Genomic DNA, 23,706 nt, shown 5'->3' on the forward strand with positions numbered 1-23,706 from the left:
GGAGCGCGTGCACTTAACCGCTAAGCCACGGGGCCGGCCCTATGGTGAGGTTTTCTCCAAAATTATCCATCAGAAAAGAGGGAGTTGCTTTATATTTGGATCTTTACGAAGTCATATTACAGAGTTTCTCAATTACATAGCTTTGACAGCTAAGTACCACCTTGAGAAAACATTAGCATGATTAACTCAATCAATGCTAGTTTTAAATTCTTGTAGAGGTCCCCTGAGAGAATTGCCAGAAAAGGTAGCAGAGAAATTTAACATGCATTTAATCACTTATTCTTTATAATTACTAGTTTGGATATCAATGTAAACAAGTCATTTAAAGATCACTTTAAAAAACAATACTATATGCTATTATGTTTTAGAGATCAAGATTAAATATCTACAAGACGCATTAGATGAACTGTTGTGCAAATGAATGATTCCCACGGACATCTGCTATGGACTGAATGTGTCCTCCCAAAATTCATATGTTGAAGCCTTCACCCCCAATGTGAGTTATTGGGAGATAGGGCCTTTAAAAAGGTAATTAAGGTTAAATGAGATCATAAGAGTGGGGTTCTAATCCAATATGACTAGTGTCCTTAAAAGAAAAGGAAGAGACACCAGGGATGCATGCGCTCAGAGAAAAGGCCACGTGATGACACAGCAAGAAGGCAGCCATCTGCAAGCCAAGGAGAGAGGCCTCAGGAGAAACCACACCTGCCAACACCTTGATCTTGGACTTCCAGCCTCCAGAACTGAGAGAAAATAAATTTGTTGTTTAAGCCGCCCAGTCTGTGGTATTTTGCTGGGGCAGCCCGAGCAGACTAATACAGCATCCTATATGCTGGTTCAAATAGTGGAGTTTCCCAAACGAGACAGATGGAAGTTCAGATGAGGTGCCTGGAAGCCTACTGGATGACTCGAAGTGGCCCTGGTCATGGGGAAGAAGCACGTGGCAAAATCGTTTATGAAGGGTTTGATTGAAATTGCCTCATAAAATAAGTGTGAAAAAAGGAATGTTTTAAAAATAATTTTTTTAGGGGCCGGCCCCGTGGCTTAGCAGTTAAGTGCGCGCGCTCCACTACTGGCGGCCTGGGTTTGGATCCCGGGCGTGCACCGATGCACCGCTTCTCCGGCCATGCTGAGGCCGTGTCCCACATACAGCAACTAGAAGGATGTGCAGCTATGACATACAACTATCTACTGGGGCTTTGGGGGGAAAATAAATAAATAAATCTTTAAAAAATAAAATAAAAATAAAAATAATTTTTTTAAATATTAAAAGTTAACATTTAACTATTTCATTTATATCTCTTTATCTACTTAATGCCCAAAAACTTTCTTTTGATGAACTTTTATCGGGGAAAATGGGAGATTGCCTTGTAACTAGGATTTGTGCAAATATGTTTTTTTTTCAAATTACAAAAACCCTCATATGAAGAAATATCATGATATTATTTAGTATGGATGATCAAATCAACTTTGGAATGAAAATGACATTGTGAATAGAATTCACTTCATTAAAGTGAGTTTCAAACAAATACGATTTAGATAATTTTGGTGAGGGTTGATCCTGTACATATATAGTATGAATAACTATTTGTTTTTAAATAATACATCAACTTAGAACCCTCTCCTTGATCCTAGGCCCTGAGATCAGTGGCCATTGTTTTCTGGCTCATAGAAAATGCTGGTATTCACTGAGTATAAGTGGAGATTTCCAGTAATGTCTTCCCATTTCTTTTTGTTTTTGTGTTCTTCTTTTCTTCAGAAGCCATTTCTCCTCCTAATGAGTTACAACTAGTCCCAAATTATGCATTTTCTTGAAATGTTTATGCAGAAAAAAATCAGTCTATTCCCAAGTTCCTCAGTGAAGATATCACATTACTGAGAAAGGACTTACTTCAGCTTGAACTAGGATGTGCTCCAAGGTGGAGATGCATGAAGCAAAGATCATGACATAGGAAACACTTAAACACAAGTTTCCTAGGCTAGTGATCTCTCTGACAAAACTGACAAAATGCATGCATACACCCTCATCAAAGTTTCCCTACCCGGGAAATTCCCACCAAAATCAGAAGCCATCACACCAATCTAAGGAGCTTTTCCTGTGAAAAGATGAAACCTCATGAACCACAAGATGTAAATACAAATAGGAATATTATTATTGCCTCATGTTGAAATAAACATGAGAAAATGCGTAAAGAAAGGTAATAGGCTGTAAACTGAAGCATGACTTTTGGTCAAAGTGGAGATTTAGGTGCATATATATTCCATGCAAATGAATTTTAGGTGCTTCCGAATTCCACCTAGTCCAGAGACTATAATGACGTTCACGTAAAGGACATCATTCATGTGAATGAGCATCTAGGGTCTAAGAGAGGTTGAACTACAGTGCGACCACAACACTGGCAGTGTGCTTTTGCAGGGGACCCAGTAACAACTATCAGCACCGAGTATAATGCTGCGAATTCAGTAGATGGTTAATAAGTGCAAATTAAACCAGTAACTGTCTTGTCAATGTATTTTTGGAAAGCTGGAGAAAGGTGGGTACTGGGAACTTTCTTATCATAACCTTAAATTATTTTTCATCATACAGGTATTTCTGTAGTACATACAGAAGAATGTGAAATTTATAGAATTACAAGCATTTATGAGAAAATAGACCAGTATATTAAATTGAATAAAATGTATGCCGCTGGAAAAATTATCCTGGAGTATTTATCAATGGCGTGGGTGTCGATCTTCATGCTCACATAGCTGCTCCTCTGACTTTTCCTCTGGGGGGCGCTCCTCTCCGCCGCCAGGGTCAGCTGCACCATCATCCTGTCGGGCTTCTCTCCATTCTCGGGCATGCAGTTGCCCAGGTCATTCACCTCCCCATCGCTGTAGCTGCCATCCAGCATGACAGCACGCGGCTGAGGTAATCCGCAGGTGCAGGGGAGCTGCGAACACAGCAAACACACTTACGGATGCAAGCTGAGCCCCATCTCTCAGAAGCCTTTCAAAAGAAACTGCGTAGTGGAGGGTGTTGCCCTTTTCTAGTTTCTTTTATTCCCAGTTAGGAGTTGGGGGATGGGAAAATAATGGTGGTGGCACTGGAAACACTCTAAAATAGCAGGAATCCATTTTTGTTTGAAGTGTACATATCAACTCTTAGGAAACATGTCATGTCAGAGACCAACAAGAATGTTCTTTTTTTTTTTTTTATGTTGAAGAAGATTGGCCCTAAGCTAACATCTGTGCTAATGTTCCTCCATTTTGTATATGGGACGCTGCCACAGCGTGGCTTTGTGACCCACGTGTAGGTCCGCACCGGGATCCAAACCTTCCAACCCCAGGCCACTGAAGCAGAGCGCACGAACTTAACCACTATGCCACCAGGCGGCCCAAGAATGTTCTTGATCAGATAATTGCCCTGTTCTCCATGAGATCATAAACTGATATGAGCCCTGATAAAAATGTTACTGTTACTTGTGTGTATGTGGGTGTGGGTGTAGGTGTGGGTGTGTGGTGGGGAGAATTGGAAAGATGTGGCATTGTGGGAATCGTTTACTCCAAAATAGTTTGAGTTTTATGGAGGAGCTAACCATCGAATGCAGACAGGAGGAAGAAAGGAAAGACAGGTGGAGGGAAGATGATCTGAGAAATAATGGGAGATGGACGAGGTCACATATGAAGGAATTTCCTAGAATGAAGTATGTGCTTCCCTGGAAGTTTCTTTTGTTACACTTCTATGGTCATAATTTGTCCCACCATGTTGAATTGTCATTTATTTTTATCACTAAACCATGAATACCACCAAGATTAAAGGGACCTATGTCTTAGTTAACTTGGCTTAGCAGTTCCTGGTACATGGTAGGTGCTAAATAAATGTCTGAATGAATGAAAAATATAGCCCAGAGTAAATTTCACACTATTTTAACATATTATTTTGTTTGCTCTTCATGCCAACCTGTGACGTAAGTGGAGGAGGGGCTGTCATTCTCCCGTCTTACAGAGAGGGTCTAACCTGCCCAAGGTCCGGAGCTGGACCACGCTCCCTCCCTGAGCAGGCACTTTAGCTCATGATAGTCACCTTCTCCTGCAGCTTCCGTTCCTTCCGCTCCTGCACGGTGGTCAGGTAGTTGACGGCTGCATACTCCAGCACCGAGAGGAACACGAACACGAAGCTGACCCAGAGGTAGATGTCCACGGCCTTGATGTAGGAGACGCGGGGCATGGAGGCGTTCACGCCCGTGATGATGGTGGACATGGTCAGCACCGTGGTGATTCCTGCAAACAGTGAGCAATAAGCTCATGTTTATCTTTCACCCAACACGCTGGACAGCCTCGTGCGTCCTTCTTGTGTCTCTCCTGCTGCTTTGGCCTAGAATGTCTCCACCCCGCCCCTCTGTCTAGCAAACACCTACTCATCTTCCGAGATTTAGCTTTTACGCAGCTTCTCCTCTTCCTCCACCCCTCGTGCTCACCCTTTCCCCTCTGTATAGCTGCGTATTCATCATGGCACCCGTATCATTTGTCCTTCTGCAGAGAGCCCCAGATATTTTGGCAGTAAGACATTTATTTCTATTCAATTGTTTATTTATTTTTTTTATTTTTTATAATTTTATTTATTTATTTTTTCCCCCAAAGCCCCAGTAGATAGTTGTATGTCATAGCTCACATCCTTCTAGTTCCTGTGTGTGGGACGCGGCCTCAGCATGGCTGGAGAAGCGGTGCGTCCGTGCACGCCTGGGATCCGAACCCGGGCCGCCAGTAGCAGACCGCGCCCGCTTAACCGCTAAGCCACGGGGCCGGCCCTATTCAATTGTTTAAAACAAAGATTACGGGTGCTGGGTGGCGCAAGCGGTTAAGTGCGCGTGCTCCACTGCGGCGGCTGGGGGTTTGCCGGTTCAGATCCTGGGACGCGCACAGACGCACAGCTTGGCAGGCCATGCTGTGGCGGCGTCCCATATAAAGTGGAGGAAGAGGGGCACGGATGTTAGCCCAGGGCCAGTCTTCCTCAGCAAAAAGAGGAGGATTGGCAGATGTTAGCTCAGGGCTGATCTTCCTCACAAAAAAAATAAATAATAAAAAAAAAATAGGGAGTCAAGATGGCGGCGTAGGCAGACTCTGAACTCACCTCCTCCCGTGGACACAGCCAATTTACAGCTACTCGTGGAAAAATTACCCCTGAGACAGAACTGAAAACTGGATGAGAGGAACTCCTGCAACAACGGAAAATCCTAACTGAGGTAGAAGAGGCAGAGACTCCCTTCTGGAGAGGAAAAACGCCGCCTTCACAAGCCGCCAGCTTCACGGCCGCCGGGAGCAGCTCACAGGTACGCAGCCTCCCTGGAGGCGCGGGGTCCTGAGCCGGGGAGCGCCCCTGCTGTGGGCATTTTGTGGACCCAGCACAATCGATACCAGCGGCATAATATCTGACTGTGCCTGCTACTAAACCATTGGGGAGCACCCCCAGAAAACCCGGTTCACAAAGAAACTAAAACTGGCTCTTAAAGGGCCTGCGCACAAACTCACCCGTTCCAGAAAGCATCCTAAAATCACCAGAAAGAAAGGTGCACAGTGCTTCGGTGACAAGAGACTCACCTAATCGGCCCTGAGTGCATCTCGGTGAGGGGTGAGACCTCTCCAGGGACTGGGACATTGGCGGCGGCCATTGTTGTGGCCTGGTGTGAGCGTGCTGACACAGACGCCATTGGAGTTCTCCCTGAGACCTGCTAGCCCAGGGTCTGCTCCACCCGCTAGAGCACCGATTTAATCCAGCTCAGCCAGGGCAGGCAGCCCACCCTAGAGACTGGCCCCACCCAACAACAAGCCCTCAGGCAACGTGTGGGCCTGCATAGATTGGTGACTGGATTCTCTGCAGCCTGGCAAATGAGCTGACTTGAGCGGGGCAGGGTGTGCACAAGGAGCGGGTGGAGAGTGTGGGGCGGTGGCGGAGTGTGTGGGGCTCCCGCCATGGACAGACTGGGTCCGCTTGGGGAGGTCGGGGCACTCACACGGGGCAGGACTGTGTTGACTGTGTGTGGACCTGTGGGCAACAGGGCTTGTCAGCTGCAGAAGACTTGTGCTTCTCAAAGACCCACATAGGAGGTTTGCCCCACCTTCCAAAGCCTGAAACAATTGGGTGCTCCTGTGCCTGAGGCCAGCCCCACCCAGCTGCAATCCTCAGAGAGCTGACAAGAGACCTAATAGGCTAGAGGTTTACAGCAATTGTAAGGCCCTGAGCCTAACAACCTGCCACACTGGGGGCCTACTCACTGAAAAGAAATACTGCAACACAAATGTGGTATTAGAACTTACAGCCAACTGTGCTGGGGCTCCCCACACCTGATAAAGAGACTGAAGGGCCCACAACAACTACAAGCAGCTGAGCATTACAACAGCTGGCCAGGAGCATAACTCAGCCTCCCTGGGCGCCTATAGGGAGAGCTAACAGGCCACAATAGAAGGACACACGTAGCCCACATAGGGGCCACCCCTGGAACATTGAGAACTGAGGGAAGCACACTGGAAGCCTCCTAAGGCGTCACTTACATAAGGTCACCTATCCAAGAGCAGGAGACATAGCTGACCTACCTAATACGTAGACACAAGCACAGGGAAAGAGGAAAATGAGGAGGCAAAAGAATACATTCCAAGTAAGGGAACAGGACAAAACCCCAGAAAAGGAACTAAGTGAAACAGAAATGAGCAACCTACCCGACAGAGAGTTCAAACTAAGAGTGTTAAGGATGCTCACTGATCTGGGGAGAAGAATAGATGAACTCAGTGAGAATGTCAACAAAGAAATGGAAGATATAAAAAAGAACCAATCAGAAATGAAGAATACAATACTGGAAATGAAAAATTCATTAGAGGGACTCAAAAGCAGAGTAGAGGATACAGAAGAACGGGTCTGTGAGCTGGAAGAAAGACTAGAAGAAATTACCCAAGGTGAACAGGTAAAAGAGAAAAGAATTAAAAAGAGTGAGGACAGTCTAAGGGACCTCTGGGACAACATCAAGCGCACTAACATCCGTGTTATAGGTGTCCCGGAAGGAGAAGAGCGAGACAAGGGGGCAGAGAATCTATTTCAAGAAATAATAGATGAAAACTTCCTAACCTAAGGAAGGAAACAGACATCCAGGTACAGGAGGCACAGAGAGCCCCAAACAAGATAAACCCAAAGAGGCCCACACCAAGACACATCATAACCAAAATGTCCAGAATTAAAGATAAAGAGAGAAACCTAAAAGCCGCAAGAGAATGTCAAGTTACATACAAAGGAAACCCCATAAGGCTATCAGCTGACTTCTCAGCAGAAACCTTACAGGCTAGAAGAGAATGGCACGATATATTTAAAGTGCTAAAGGGAAAAAACTTACAGCCAAGAATACTCTACCCAGCAAGGTTATCGTTCAAAATGGAAGGAGAGATCAAAATTTTCCCAGATAAGCAAAAATTAAAGGAGTTTGTCACCAAGAAAGCAGTGTTACAAGAAATGTTAAAGGGACTGATTTAAGGGGAAAAGAGAAGACCACAAATAGGAAAAATTATCTATTTCCACGATTAGAATGTAATGGATACAAATGCACAAAAAAGAGGTTAGATATGATATCAAAAACATAAAAGGAGGGAGGAGGGGAGCTAAAGAGCACAGCTTTCAGACAGAGGTCAAACTAAAGTGACCATCAATTCTGTATAGAAGAAGTAAGGAACAGAGGACTACTAAAACACTGAGGGAAAAAAAAAAGTTAAAAAATGGCAGTAAGTACATACTTATCAATAGCTACTTTAAATGTCAATGGACTAAATGCTCCAATTAAAAGGCATAGGGTGGCTGACTGGATAAAAAAACAAGACCCATATATATGCTGCATACAAGAGACACACTTCAGACCTAAAGACACTCACAAACTGAAAGTGAAGGGATGGAAAAAGATACTCCACGCAAATGGCAATGAAAAGAAAGCTGGGGTAGCAGTACTCATATCAGACCAAATAGACTTTAAAACAAAAACTGTAAAAAGAGACAAAGAAGGGCATTACATAATGATCAAGGGAACAATCCAACAAGAGGCTATAACACTTGTAAATATCTACGCACCCAATGTAGGTGCACCTAAATATATAAAGCAATTATTAACAGACATAAAAACAGAAATAGACAGTAACACAATAATAGTAGGGGACTTTAACACTCCACTTACACCAACGGATAGATCATCCAAACAGAAGATCAATAAGGAAACATTGGCCTTAAACGACACACTAGAACAGATGGACCTAGTAGATATATACAGAGCATTCCATCCAAAAACCAAAGAATACACATTCTTTTCAAATGCACATGGAACATTCTCCAGGATTGACCACATATTAAGCCACAAAACAAGTCTCCATAAATTTAAGAAGATTGAAATAATACCAAGCATCTTTTCTGACCACAACGGTATGAAACTAGAAATCAACTATAGGAAGAAAATCAGAAAAGCCACAAATACATGGAGATTAAACAAAATGCTACTGAACAACGACTGGGTTAACGAAGAAATCAAAGAAGAAATCAAAAAATACTTGGAGACAAATGAAAATGAAAATACGACATGCCAGAATTTATGGGATACAGCAAAAGCAGTTCTAAGAGGGAAGTTTATAGCGATACAGGCATATCTCAACAAACAAGAAAAATCTCAAATAAACAATCTAACAATGCACCTAAAGGAAATGGAAAAAGAAGAACAAACAAAGCCCAAAATCAGTAGAAGAAGGGAAATAATAAAAATCAGAGCAGAAATTAATGAAATAGAGACCAAAAAAAAATAGAAAAAATTAATAAAACCAAGAGCTGGTTCTTTGAAAAGATCAACAAAATAGACAAACCTTTAGCTAGACTCACCAAGAAAAAAGAGAGAAGGCACAAATAAGTAAAATCAAAAAGGAAAGAGGAGAGGTTACAACAGACACCTCAGAAATACAAAAGATTATAAGAGAATACTATGAAAAGCTATATGCCAACCAATTCGACAATCTGGAAGAAATGGATAAATTCTTAGAATCATACAACCTTCCAAAACTGGATCAAGAAGAAGTAGAGAATTTGAATAGACCAATCACCAGTAAGGAGATTGAAACAGTAATCAAAAACCTCCCCAAAAATAAAAGTCCAGGGCCAGACGGCTTCCCTGGTGAATTCTACCAAACATTCAAAGAAGACTTAATACCTATCCTTCTCAAACTCTTCCAAAAATTGAGGAGGGGGGAAGCTCCCTAACTCATTCTACGAAGCTGACATTACCCTGATACCAAAACCAGACAAGGACAACACAAAAAAAAGAAAATTACAGGCCAATATCACTGATGAACATCGATGCGAAAATCCTCAACAAAATACTAGCAAATCGCATACAACAATATGTTAAAAAGATTATACACCATGATCAAGTGGGATTTATTCCAGGGATGCAGGGATGGTTTAACATTCGCAAATCAATCAACGTAATACACCACATTAATAAAATGAAGAACAAAAATCACATGATCATCTCAATAGATGCAGAGAAAGCATTTGACAAGATCCAGCATCCATTTATGATAAAAACTCTGAATAAAATGGGTATAGAAGGAAAGTACCTCAACATAATAAAGACCATATATGAGAAACCCACAGCTAATATCATCCTCAATGGTGAAAATCTGAAAGCTATCCCTCTAAGAACAGGAACCAGACAAGGATGCCCACTGTCACCACTCCTATTTAACATAGTATTGGAAGTCCTAGCCAGAGCAATCAGGCAAGAGAAAGAAATAAAAGGGATCCAAATTGGAAAGGAAGAAGTAAAACTGTCACTATTTGCAGATGACATGATTTTATATATAGAAAACCCTAAAGAATCCACCAGAAAACTTTTAGAAGTAATAAATGAATATGGTAAAGTTGCAGGATACAAAATCAACATACAAAAATCAGTTGCATTTATGTACACTAACAACGAAGTAGCAGAAAGAGAAATTAAGAATACCATCCCATTTACAATTGCAACAAAAAGAATAAAATACCTAGGAATAAACTTAACCAAAGAGGTGAAAGATCTGTACACCGAAAACTATAAAACATTTCTGAAAGAAATTGAAGAAGACACAAAGAAATGGAAAGATATTCCGTGCTCTTGGATTGGAAGAATTAACATAGTTAAGATGTCCATACTTCCTAAAGCCATCTATAGATTCCATGCAATCCCTATCAAAGTTCCAACAACATTTTTCACAGAAATAGAACAAAGAATCCTAAAATTTATATTGAACAACAAAAGACCCCGAATAGCTAAAGGAATCCTGAGAAAAAAAGAACAAAGCTGGAGGTATCACACTCCCTGATTTCAAAATATACTACAAAGCTATAGTAACCAAAACAGCATGGTACTGGCACAAAAACAGACACAGAGATCAATGGAATAGAATCGAAAGCCCAGAAATAAACCCACACATCTATGGACAGCTAATCTTTGACAAAGGAGCCAAGAACATACAATGGGGAAAAGAAAGTCTCTTCAACAAATGGTGTTGGGAAAACTGGATAGCCATATGCAAAAAAATGAAAGTAGATCCTTACCTTACACCATACACAAAAATTAACTCCAAATGGATTAAAGACTTGAATGTAAGACCTGAAACTGTGAAACTTCTAGAAGAAAACATAGGCAGTATGCTCTTCGACATCGGTCTTAGCAACATCTTTTCAAACACCACATCTGACCGGGCAAGAGAAACAATAGAAAAAATAAACAAATGGGACTACATCAAACTAAAAAGCTTCTGCACAGCAAAGGAAACCATCAACAAAACGAAAAGACAACCTAACAATTGGGAGAAGATATTTGCAAACCACACTTCTGATAAGGGCTTAATCTCCAAAATATATAAAGAACTCATGCATCTCAACAACAACAAAACTAACAACCCAATTAAAAAATGGGCAAAAGACCTGAACAGACATTTCTCCAAAGAAGATATACAGATGGCCAACAGACACATGAAAAGATTTTCAAAATCACTAACTATCAGGGAAATGCAAATCAAAACTACAATGAGATATCACCTCACGCCCGTCAGAATGGCTATAATTAACAAGACAGGAAACAACATGTGTTGGAGAGGATGTGGAGAGAAGGGAACTCTCATACACTGCTGGTGGGAGTGCAAACCGGTGCAGCCACTATGGAAAACAGTATGGAGATTCCTCAAAAAATCAAGGATAGAACTACCATATGATCCAGCTATTCCACTGTTGGGTATTTATCCAAAGAACTTGAAAACACCAATTTGCAAAGGTACATGCACCCCTGTGTTCATTGCAGCCTTATTCACGATAGCCAAGACTTGGAAGCAACCTAAGTGCCCATCAAGGGACGAATGGATAAAGAAGCTGTGGCATATATACACAATGGAATACTACTCAGCCATAAGAAACGATGAAATCCAGCCATTTGTGACAACATGGATGGACATTGAGGGTATAATGCAAAGTGAAATAAGTCAGAGGGAGAAGGTCAAATACCGTATGATTTCCTTCATTAAGTAGTAGATAATAACAACAATAAACAAACATAGGGACAGAGATTGGATTGGTGGTTACCAGAGGGGAAGGGGGGAGGGAGGAGGGTGAAAGGGATAATTCGGTACATGTGTGTGGTGATGGGTTGTAATTAGTATTTTGGTGGTGAACATGATGTAGTCCATGCAGAAATAGAAGTACAATGATGTACACCTGAAATTTTTACAATGTTATAAACCAATGTTACTGCAATAAACAAAAAATTTAAAAAATAAAAAATAAAATAAAAAAAAATAAAACAAAAGTTACATATATGAGCAGGTACATATGTTTCTTATAACTACTTCTCAAAAAAAAGTGCACAAGGTTTATTTTATTTTTTGTTTTTTTCTTTTTTTGAGGAAGATTGGCCCTGAGCTAACATCTGTTGCCAATCTTCCTCTTTTCTCCCCAAAGCCCCTGTATATAGCTGTATATCCTAGTTGTAGGTCCTTCTAGCTCTTCTATGTGGGATGCCACCTCAGCATGGCTTGATGAGCAGTGGGTAGGTCCACACTCAGGATCCGAACCGGCGAACCCTGGGCTGTCAAAGCAGAACGCAGGAACCTAACCGCTATGCCACCCGGCTGGCCCCACGAGGTTTATTTTTATTTTATCTTTGTGTCCATGTTGCCAGTGTAGAACCTTGTGGTCATGGGCCTGTATTATCAGCTGTGGGGGCACCTTTGGCAGCCACCCCCCTGCTGGACCTGGCTGCCCACTCAGCAACGTTGACTTGGGGACCCAGAGGTCAATTTTACCAAGAATGCGTTAACCTCATTTATGGGAGACAGATTTTTTTTTTTGTGAGGAAGATCAGCCCTGAGCTAACATCCATGCCCATCCTCCTCTTTTTACTGAGGAAGACTGGCTCTGAGCTAACATCTATTGCCAATCATCTTCCCTTTTTTTCCCTTTTTCTCCCCAAAGCCCCAGTAGATAGTTGCATGTCATAGTTGCACATCCTTCTAGTTGCTGTATGTGGGACGCCGCCTCAGCATGGCCGGACAAGCGGTGCGTCGGTGCGCGCCCAGGATCCGAGCCCAGGCCACCAGCAGCAGAGCGTGCGCACTTAACCGCTAAGCTATGGTGCTGGCCCCCTGGGAGACAGATTTTTAAAACTAGAATGTTTATTTATTTAGCACAGTAGTGTTCAAGCCACAGAACAACTGTTAAAGAACAGGGCATCTGTCAGTGGAAATTTGCCCGGGATTTCAAATTAAGCTCAGAACATTTGCTTGGCAGACACCAAATCACAGGGGATTGGGGTCATCTTAAGGGCCAGCTCCAATCCAGTTTCACTAAAACCTGGTGGGTCACCATCTCCCTTGAAGCCCCTGAACTGACTGTCTGAGCAATGGTGGTGTGTGTAACTGAGGGGATGCAGTATTTAAAGTGGGGAAGAGAGTTGATGGCAAATAGCTATCGATGGACTGTGTATAGAGTAGGGATTCTCAGACTCGTGTATGTACCAGAATTATTGGGAGAGCTTGTTCCAAATGCGGGTTCCTGGTCCTCTCAGAGCTTTGATTCTATATATGTAGATGGAACCCAGGAACCTGCATTTTTAACAATTTCCCCCTGAGATACCTTGGGCCACCTTTTGAGAAACTCTGTTATAGAATGTGATTTCCTTATGCAGGTGGGCAGAGAAGGCACACACAGACCAGGACCACCCACCCCAGAACGCGACTCTAACAAGACTAGAGGTGGGCTGTTTGCATGGGTGCCTGTGGGGACCTGGAAACAATTTTTCTACATAGATTCTTAATAATGGCATTTAACCTGCAAATGAATAACTTGGAAGTTTTTCCAAGTTATAATGCCAATGGGGTTTAGGACCAATTTGAAATGAATGGCTTTATCTGGAAGGAATCACTCGTATTTTCAGATGCCTGGAATGTGCACTTGAGATGTTCCTTACCTAAGGGGACTCTGGCCGGCACAGCTCTGCGGTCGATCCAGAAGGACACCCAGGACAGCATGACCATCAGGGTGGCAGGAAAGTAAGTTTGAAGCAAGAAAAAGAAGATGTGGCGACGCAACGTGAAGTTAATGTACAGACGGTTGTACCAGCCTGGGGGACACAGGAAGAAAAGATAGCATGTACCATAGATACTCAGCTCCCTCATAAAACAAATTTTGTTCTGGGAATCAGAAATGCCTTGGACACTTCCCTGGAACGTTAACATACCTTTATAAAGTGGAAGTGAGAAAAACCATGGAATAGAGTGATTATATGATAACCCACACCACACGGGTGACTCCATCGCAAGAAATCTATGGCCCCTGTCCTGTACATAAAGGGAACCCCTTGAGAAGGCCATTTAAGACTCTTGTTACTCAAACTATGGGACATGGCCCAGCAGCATCACCATCACTTGGTGGCCTGTTAGAAATGCAGACTCTCGGGCCCCACCCCAGATCTACTGAATTAGAAGCTCCCTTAAACAATACTCCCCACAAGATTCATACGCACATTATTTAAAGTTTGAGATTTAAACAACCCCCTTTGGATTTCTTTATGGAGAAAAATGTATTTTAAGTTAAAACACCAAGCTACCCACAACATTGCATTTAAGTACAGAGTGAACGATCACAGTCCAGTTATGCTTTAGCTCAGCCCTGTGTTCTTTACAAGGAAAAAATATGCGTGGAAGAGTTGAAAGGAACAGGAGAATGATGGAAGAAAAAGGAAAAGGCAGGATAAGCTTGAGAGGATGAGGACTGAAAATAAAATGGGGACTTGGCAATATTAACTTGAACACTTGACATCCTGGACAATTAGAATGCAATGGTTATAATTATGATGATAACAGTTCCAGAAAGTGATTGTAAAGGTGCTATAGACTGAATGTTTGTGTCCCTCCCAAATTCGTATGTTGAAACCTAACCATCAGCCTGATGGTATTTGGAGGTGGGGCCTTTGGGAGGTGATTATGCCATGAGGGTAAAGCCCTCATAACTGAGATTAGTGCCCTTATAAAAGAGGCCTCCTGAGGCCAGCCTGGTGGCGTAGTGGTTAAGTGCACACGCTCCTCTTTGGCGGCCCCGGGTTCACCGGTTTGGATCCCGGGTGCCCACCAATGTACCGCTTGTCAAGCCACGCTGTGGCAGCGTCCCATATAAAGTAGAGGAAGATGGGCACAGATGTTAGCCCAGGGCCAATCTTCCTCAGCAAAAAGAGGAGGATTGCATTGGATGTTAGCTCAGGGCTGGTCTTCCTCACAGCAAAAAAAAAAAAAAAAAAAAGAGGCCCCAGAGAGCTCCTTTGCCCCTTCCACCCTATGAGGACACTGAGAGAAGACAGCCGTCTATGAACTAGCATGCGGGCCTCACCAGATACCGAATATGCTGGCACCTTGATCTTGGACTTCCCAGCCTCCAGAACCGTGAGAAATAAATTTCTGTTGTTTAGAAGCCACCCAATCTATGTTATTTTGTAATAGCAGCTTGAACAGACTAAAACAAGAGCGAATGTCAGAACGCTAGGCTCAAAGGAATGGGAGTTCCTCAAAGAACCAAGACTCACGAGTGATGTATACAGAGGATAAGATGTGCTGCATTGCCATAATATGTTGGAAGTAAAACAATGCCCTCTTATAGATTAGAAAGACCACGGTGTGCTTAAAAGTTTGCATTTTCCTGTGTAGTCAATCATGCAATATTTTAGCAATAAAAATTGCATAAGGATTTGAGCAAAATCATCCTGAAATGTGATTAGTCAAGAAGGAGGCAAGGGATGGAGTGGACCTCAGCTGTTTAAGTAGCACAGGCAGGTGCTGGGAGGAAGACCACAGAGCACGCAGTCAGGCAATGGGAGGTGGCAAGCCTGTCCAGACCCTTGGTTCAAACAGCAACCGCACTGCCCACAGGAAGAGGACCGATAGTTCCCGCACTGAGGTCATAAGAAGGGCCTGTGCCAGCAGTAGAGCAAGAGGATTGCTTAAGAGTGGAGCACCCCAGAGGAGCTGGCCGAAGCAGAGAGAATGTGAACGGAAAACAGCAGACCTGAAATTGGACTGTTTCTCGCCTATAGAGCAGAGGGCTCTGGAAATCATATCAGAGGTGAGAAGCCAGCTGCTAAACTGGCAATGTGATTGTCTCAAGTAAACCGCCTCACATGGCTTACGTTCGAGTCCTTACTAATATTTTCTCGGTTATCACTTCTGATGCTTTGGTGGTATCAAAAAAACTTCCACCCAGGGCTCACCACTCTCTAGACCTGATTTGAGTCCCATCTTTAGTTTCAAATCCAAGTGGCACAGGCTCTGCTCATTAGACAACCAATTCACACCTTTCCTAAAATAGACGATGACCCACCCCAGCCAGGCTAGAGCCCGCCCCACCCCTCAGCCCACCCCACCCACCGCCAACCGCACCCACCTGTGCTGCTGTAGAAGGCCAGTTTGGTGGTGGTGTGGAACTCTTGAATGAGGAACTGGGAGAGAGAGATCCGCTCATCTGTCTTTAAGGAGTCGTTGCCTTTTTTCCAGTACAGCATGAGATCATCTTCTGTGTAGGCATCTGCAAAGACGGGAGACAGCATCAGGCACGAGATGCACACGGCAGCGGGAAGACACACCTGTCTGGGAAAGCTGCCCCCAATCTGCCACACAAACTATTGGGATTGTGATAGAATTCTCCCCAGCCTTCCAGAAGTCATCAGAGCAAAGCTCTCAAGCCTAAATGCTCATAATTCCCGCAAAAGGGCTCACCAAGCAATTCAGCCTGCTATTTATTAGGTTAAACCAAGTAAAATGGCTATTTTGTGTGTGTGTGTGTGAGGAAGATTAGCCCTGAGCTAACATCCAATGCCAATCCTCCTCTTTTTTGCTGAGGAGGATTGGCCCTGGGCTAACATCCGTGCCCATCTTCCTCTACTTTATATGGGACGCCACCACAGCATGGTTTGACAAGCAATGCGTCAGTGCGCGCCGGGGATCTGAACTCGCCCACCCCGGGCCACAGAAGTGGAGCGTGCGCACTTAACCGCTGTGCCACCAAGCCAGCCCCTAAAATGGCTATATTTGTAGATCAGAAATGGTTAAACAGCTGCAAAATTTTATATGGTTCAGCCTTCTAAACGGGAGTAATTTAGCCCTTTCCTTTCTTCTTTCAAAGTGTACTGACGCATCATTGATGGCGAATACCTTCAAACCACTCAGGTAATAAGTGCTGCATTCTAGCAAGAACAGACCCACAAAGGACGGGAGCAGAACAAGTCCCTTCTCTGAAGGCCTCCCATTGCTCCTACTCGGGGTAAATCAAAATCGTGCCCCTCGAGGATCACTCCCTCTGGTGCTACCGTCTTCCCACCCCCGCCCACTTTAGGTGCACACTCTGCTTCCTCCAGCTGAACAGACCTCCAGCGGCCTGGGCAGAGCTGAGGTAACACCTAACAGAGTGGCCGGTCCAGTCTGCTCGTGCGTGAACAGGTCTTTCTGGGGCTCCCTGATGCTCTCTTCTATTCCTCTCTTTTGTTCTGTTTCTAACCCTTGACCTGTGTGATGGTCAGTTTCATGGGTCCAGTTGGCTCAGCGATAGTACCCAGTTATTCAATCAAACACTAATCTAGGTGTTGCTGTGTAGATGTAACATCTACAACCAGTTCACTTTAAGTAAAAGAGGTGATCCAGGGTAATCTGGGTGGGCCTGATCCAATTGAAAGGCCTTAAGAGCAGACCTGAGGTCTCCCCCCGGAGGAACTTCTGCCTGTGGATGGCAGGGCCAGCTCCTGCCCAAGAGCTCCTCGCCAACCCCCACGCTTGTGTAAGCCAACTCCTTGCACTAAATCTCTTACTACATATCTCTTATGGTTCTGCTTCTCTGGTGGCACCGTGACTGCTACAACCTGGAAGAAGCTGCATTCTGGATGGTGCTGCCTGGGTGTGGTGGGGAGAACAAGGTTCTGGAGACAAGAAAGCTTAGTCCTTCTTAGCGCTGTGTCCTCAGGCAAGTTCTGTCCCTTCTTTGTGTAACAGCGATAACGGTAACCTTCTCACAGGGATTGCATGAGGATTGCACGGCAGAGCAGGCATAAGGCCACTGTGCAGCAGGTAGTCACTCCCTTGGTCCTGGGTTTTAGGATGCCCTTTTCCCACATTCAGTGCCTATGGAGCTGTCCATTTGGCCCCTGCTACGTGTGGGATCAACATCGCACTCCTCTGCCCTGGATGGTTGGAGCCAGGGACGCCTGATCCACCGCATAAGCCTAGGCAGGCTTACAAAGGTGCCCTGGGCCAATGAGACTCAGCACCGGGACTTTGATGCTGGCCGGGAAGTGCCAGTGGGCGTGTGCTGGTTTGGGAGGAGTGCATGAGCTGAAGTCATGGGAGAGTCCAGACTACCCCCTCAGAGGAAGCATTTTGGCAGAGACTGGAGGACGGAGCAGGTAGCTAGAGAGCTAGAGATGGAAGCAGCTAGTCCTTGATGCTGCCTCCGCCTTGCTCTTCCTGGGTCCTGGTTTTTAACTTTTCCAGGACTTCTGTGTGTGTGCAAGTTTGCTGAGGTCCCTCCGTTGTGCCTGAACGTCTCAACCACCGCCGCTGCTCACAGTGGCAGATCCCCCCCGGGAAATTGTTGCCAAGTTTGTTTTTGCCAGGAAATCTTTTTTTCAACAGAAATCTTATTCAGAAGAGCAATAAAACAGATCAAAAATGGATGGACTATGTGTGAGTGGTGGGCCGGGGGTGTTGGAAGGAGACCCACATTTGCTGAGCCCTCTGCTCCCAAGTGGTGTCCCTGAACCTCCAGGTTCCACAGAACAAAGATGAAAACTATTGCCAGAGAGCCTTGAAAGGGACTTATGGAAACAGAAGGTTTTAGTCCCAAATTTGTTCCTGATTTTAAAAATTACCCTAGACTTAGCTTCAATCTAAAAAGTCACTTTAAAAGCATAGTCATGAATGAGGAACACATACTGTTCCTGCTCCCAAGAGTTGAGGTGTTTAGAATTACTCGGGAGCTGTGTGCTCATGTCTGGGCACAGTCTACTCACAGCTTTCGATTTCAAGTGAGCACGTTTGTGTGTCCAGGGGAAATCGGCTGAAGTCCATGTTGCACATTGCAGTCACTGTAACCCTAGAAACACATAAAATCCAAGTTTTCAGAGGCTGCAAAAGACAAGTGCAAAATGATAAAACAAGCAGAAAAGGCCTCTGCTTCCTTCTAGTATAACTGCCTCCTTCTTGTAACTCATAAGCAAGGTGTCAGGATAGATAAGTAGCTAATGAGTGATAGCATCGTGGGAATACTCTTAGTTTTTATGTTTAACTCCAGGGCCAGTGTAAGGCAGACAGAATGTCTCCCCTAACTCCTACCGCATTCAAGAATTTTAAAGAAGCGATGGTCTCAATTGATATAACAATGTGAAATAAAAACTCATGTGATATGGCTTCTTAAACCATACGAGCCTATATTGTTCTCCTGTTTTAGATAAACCCAACTTCTTCTGGTTTTTTTTTTTTTTTGCTTTTTATTGATTTTATTGATATTCAATATTTGTGGGCATGTAGTGAAAGCCACGATGTGCGGCCTGTGTAGTGCCTGGAGAAGGAAAGCTTCCCCAGGTCAGAGCTTAATGAGCAATTAAACATTTCTAAGGCATCTAAGCTCATGAGAAGAGAAGATTTTATTCTTTATATTTTAAAAGTGATGCTCAAAATACCATTTAAAATCAAGTTGCCCAGGGTCTGCATAGTTTCTCAAGTAGGGCACTACGGTGAGAAGAGATAGAAAACATGTCTGTGGCTGGCCAGGTGAAGTCAAAGAATTTTTTTTAACCCAAGTTCTAAAATGGGAATTAGAGAGGTTGAAGGAGGCAAGTCTTTGAAAAGAATACATTATCTATTTCTCTGACTCCTACTAGAGAAATAAAACTTTCATTAACTTTTTTTTTTTTAAAGATTTTATTTATTTATTTATTTTTCCCCCCAAAGCCCCAGCAGATTGTTGTATGTCATAGCTGCACATCCTTCTAGTTGCTGTATGTGGGACACGGCCTCAGCATGGCCGGAGAAGCGGTGCGTCCGTGCGCGCCCGGGATCCGAACCCAGGCCGCCAGCAGCGGAGCACGCGCACTTAACCGCTGAGCCACGGGGCCGGCCCATCATTAACTTTTAAATTGAAATATAACATACAGGATAGGGCACAAATCATAAGTATCAGCATGAGAAATCTCCCCAAATGTATTTTCTAGACTGAGTAACTCTTTAAAATTTTTACTCATGTGTAAAGTTAGTTCTCCTTGATGTTGAAAAGTTGGCAGCTCCTGAAAAGTTAGAAGCTATCTATTCAAAGCCAAAAAGCACGATTGCTGTTGTAGAACCAATGATTTTCTCGGTTGAGACAAATGATTTGCCTTTCTTCCCAGATTTCAGGTGTAAAAGAACTCTGAGGAAAAAAGGCACAGAATGGCTGAGAAGGGCCTCACCTGAGGCTGTAGAGCACCTTCCCGTCGGGCTGGACCCGCAGCATGACGTTGTCCGTGGTGGTGTCGTGGATGAAGGAGCGCTTGGAGTGCACGAAAAACATATCGGGGACCCAGATCTTCTTCACCAGCCGGCCGTCAAACGTCATGCTGAGGTTGTTGGTGCTCGGGAAGGACAGCCTCTCGTCCTTCCAGTAGTGCCGCAGGTAGAGGGTCATCGTGAAGTCCTGGGGAAGGAGGACAGAGAGGGGAACCCCACACACTGAACCCACTGGGTGTCAGCAGGACACTCTGTGCCCCCGTGGAGCATCACCTGGCTGGGAATGAGACTGAGCCAAGTGAGGGCTTGCTTCTAGGCCCCGGGGTTTGCTGCAGCAGGAGGAAGAGGACACTGTAGGAGAGGCGCTCAGCAAGAGACCTCCAGAGAGAGGTGGCCCTGAGCCCCACCCCATCCCCTGGCATTCGCCCCACACTGAGAAGGCTGCTACTGCCAGCACTTCTCACCCTCTGCTGAGGGCTCCCAGCACCCCACACACACACACGCACACATGCTCACACACACATGCACGCGCACACACACACACTCACACACACACACACACACACACACACACACACACGGGGCAAGCTGCAAGTGCCAGAGAGATAATGCCTCTGGAAGCAGCCCTCAACCAGAGTGAGGTGGGGGAGGGCTGGCAGGGAGTGGCTAAGTCTCCCAGCTCCCTGGCCCATCAGTTGGGGTGATGCTGAGGTGTGCTCTTTGCTGACTCCTGGGGAACCCCAATGGAACTGAGTTTTGTGTAGAACCGGTTTGATGACATACAGCTTTTTCTTCCTTCCCGCCCTGTCTCACCTCCCCACTCTCTTCTTGCGTTTCCTGGGATCACCTCCCAAATAAATTGCTTGTGCTGGAATGCTCGTCTCAGGTCTGCTTCTTGAGGAACCCAAACTAAGGCAAGGCCCTAAAAAATCCTGTAAGTCAAGTTGTAGAATGTTCCATTTTTTATCTAAAAGAAAAGGGACACTTCTGCTTCTGCATTTCCACAACCAGATACGGAATCTGCAGGAGTAGGATGTGTCTGGCTACTTAGCAGCTGTCACCTTGGACCCTGCTGTCTGTATTTGAGAGCCTTTGTCCAGAGAACACATCCCAGCAGCAAGAGCCTGGGCACTGGAGGCGGGGAAGCAAGTTTGTCACCTGGCTCTGTTTCATACCAATTGGGTGGCTTTTGGCAGGTATCTCAACCTCCCTGAGCCATCTGTAAAGTGAGTGTGGGAATTCCCGCCCCCTGGGGAGTTGTGAGACCCAGTGAATTAGTGTGTGCAGACCTCCTGGGCCAGCACGGGCCCTGTGTGAATCCCCCTGCCCAGGGCCCTGGTCAGAGAAGCTCTTACCATGTCGACCTCTGAGATGCTGTCCAAGCTCTCCACCTGCACGTCCACACCCACAGGAATGGCCGGGCCTGGGGACAGGGCATGGCGAGAGCATTTATTCTTTTTTCTTGAACTTTTACTATGGAGAGACAGGCATGAGGGACATTTCCCCTGGAACCTCAGTGTCTTGTCATTTGAAGGTTTGGGGTTCCCACATGCCAAGCTGAAGTCAAACCAGAGATAAAAGGGTGGAATCATGGGCTGGCTCCCTGGAATATTCCAGCAAAGGTAAAAAAAAATTTTTTTTGTCGAATCATCCAGGTGGTACTGAAACAGTGAGGTTAATATAAAGCATTTCTCTTCAATTACACGTGCTCATCTAAAGATACGATGAAGACAGGGCAAAGCGGAGTCTGACCCGGGGACTTACTTATTTACTTTATTTAGCATGAGGTCATTTACTTTATTTTTTATATTTACCTCCTGACTTTGCACCCTCTTTCCTCTTGGGAGCCAGTGTCTCTGTCTGGCCATGAGAAAGGCATTGCTTAGTAAATGGGCACCCAGAACCAAAGTCATATTCAGATCACTTGCCAAACCCACAGATCTGTGTCTTTGCTACATGATGGAGTAGCTTCCAGGATCACGTGATGCACCAGAGTGCCCTTGAAAACATTAGATTCTTTTGGCTTTCTAGGCCATAACAACAATATTCATAAAGAGAAAGAAAGCATTTTAAGGCTGTAGACTCCTGCTCCCTCTCCTCCATGCTTTCAGGCATGCGGGGCAGGCATGAAATTCATTTGGATCATCATGGAGTGAAAACATGGGTTTGGATCCAGCAGCAGATTATGGACTGGATAGAGACTCTCTTCTAGAACCTGTTTATTCTTTGGGTGAAGTTGACTGGAAGAAATAAAAGGCATAAGAATGATTTCTAAAATACATATTTTTTTCCAGGAAAAAAATCCCATATGGACAAAAACCCTATTTGACACTAAGAGGGCTGAAATCCTGCAGCTACAGGCTAAGCTTCAAAGGGCTTTGGCGTCCCTCTCCAAGAAATCATTATTTTCTCAAGCTATTTGCATTTAATTAAACCCAGCGGACCATACTCTGTCCTTGGGTATGTACCCAGAGTTCCATCTGCCAGCTCCCGGATGAGAAGAAATTTAGTCCAAGGCTGTTATTTCAGAGCGTTTTCAGGAGAAGCTTTGGGCTGCAGCTGCCCTGTCTTCCCCCTGCCCTTCCCACAGCCAGCAGCTGGCCTCACTGATCCTGAGCACTCCTGTCAGGAGCAGTGGCCCAAGGACAACTCGGCTGGCCTGGCCTGGCCACCGCCCAGCAGGCACCTCCTGAGAACGTGTTCAGCCAAGCCCGGGGCAGGGCTGGGCAGAGCAGATAATCAGATGATGCTGTGGGCTCAGTGCCTTGTCCACCGAGCACAGCCGAGGCAGACCTGATCAGGGGAGAGCAAAGCTGGGTGGTCCCTCGGCTTGATTTCTGCCCATGGACAGACAGATGGACCCGAAGAAAGAAGACGATTTCCAAGAGTGCACGTCTCATACCTCCAAAGCCAGGCCTCATGCTGAAATCATGGTCATCTATCCTCAGAAGCTGCTCTGACTTTGTCAGAGGCGATTTGGTGATGTCAGGGCTTCGTTTCAAAATTGGGCTGCCGAGGGTGAAAAAACAGGTTGATCACATAGTCCAACCAAACCAGATGAAAACCATTTGCATTCAGACTTGCTCTTGACAGGTTTGACGGGATGTGTTATTTCTTGTTTTAAGCTACTGGATATCCCTCCTCCTTTCTCCAGCTTCTGGATAAGTGAACTGACCCAGAAGATCCAAGACAGTGGTTTAGAACCATGACTGAGGAGCTTTAAAAATACCAATGCTCTGGGGCTGGCCCGGTGGCGCAAGTGGTTAAGTGCGCGTGCTCTGCTGCAGCGGCCAGGGGTTCACGGGTTCAGATCCCGGGCGCGCACCGATGCATCAATTGTTAAGCCATGCTGTGGCGGCGTCCCATATAAAGTAGAGAAAGATGGCCACAGATGTTAGCCCAGGGCCACTCTTCCTCAAGAAAAAAGGGGAGGATTGGCATCAGATGTTAGCTCAGGGCTAGTGCTAGTCCTCCTCACACACACACACAAAATACCAACGCTCTGAGGCCCCACCTCAGAGATTTGGATTTGGGTGGTCTGGGAATGAGGCCTGGAAGTTGGTATTTTAAAAATCGTTTTCCCAGATGATTTTAACGTGTAACCAAGGCTGAGAACTGCTGGTCCCAGCCTTATTAATAAGTCCGAACTCCCCCAAAGCTCCTGGC

The 23,706-nt window shown here is 44.9% G+C and overlaps 1 protein-coding gene across 1 annotated transcript in view; it reads right to left on the reverse strand.

Annotated features, from left to right (window-relative positions):
* Positions 1-1,305: 1,305 nt before the first annotated feature.
* GABRR1 (gamma-aminobutyric acid type A receptor subunit rho1) overlaps positions 1,306-23,706 on the reverse strand; it is a 37,207-nt gene continuing 14,806 nt past the window's right edge. The window contains exons 2-9 of the mRNA XM_087443872.1: positions 22,943-23,049; positions 21,396-21,463; positions 20,004-20,227; positions 18,570-18,652; positions 15,956-16,096; positions 13,494-13,646; positions 4,067-4,263; positions 1,306-2,933 (exon numbers count right to left, since the gene is read on the reverse strand). Coding sequence (XP_087299998.1) covers positions 2,640-2,933; positions 4,067-4,263; positions 13,494-13,646; positions 15,956-16,096; positions 18,570-18,652; positions 20,004-20,227; positions 21,396-21,463; positions 22,943-23,049 — 1,267 coding nt within the window. The 3' untranslated portion in view covers positions 1,306-2,639. The remainder of the gene's footprint in view (positions 2,934-4,066; positions 4,264-13,493; positions 13,647-15,955; positions 16,097-18,569; positions 18,653-20,003; positions 20,228-21,395; positions 21,464-22,942; positions 23,050-23,706) is intronic.

Source organism: Ceratotherium simum, chromosome 19 (assembly GCF_057802395.1).
Source record: "Ceratotherium simum simum isolate JZ-2026a chromosome 19, ASM5780239v1, whole genome shotgun sequence".
NCBI lineage: Eukaryota > Metazoa > Chordata > Mammalia > Perissodactyla > Rhinocerotidae > Ceratotherium > Ceratotherium simum.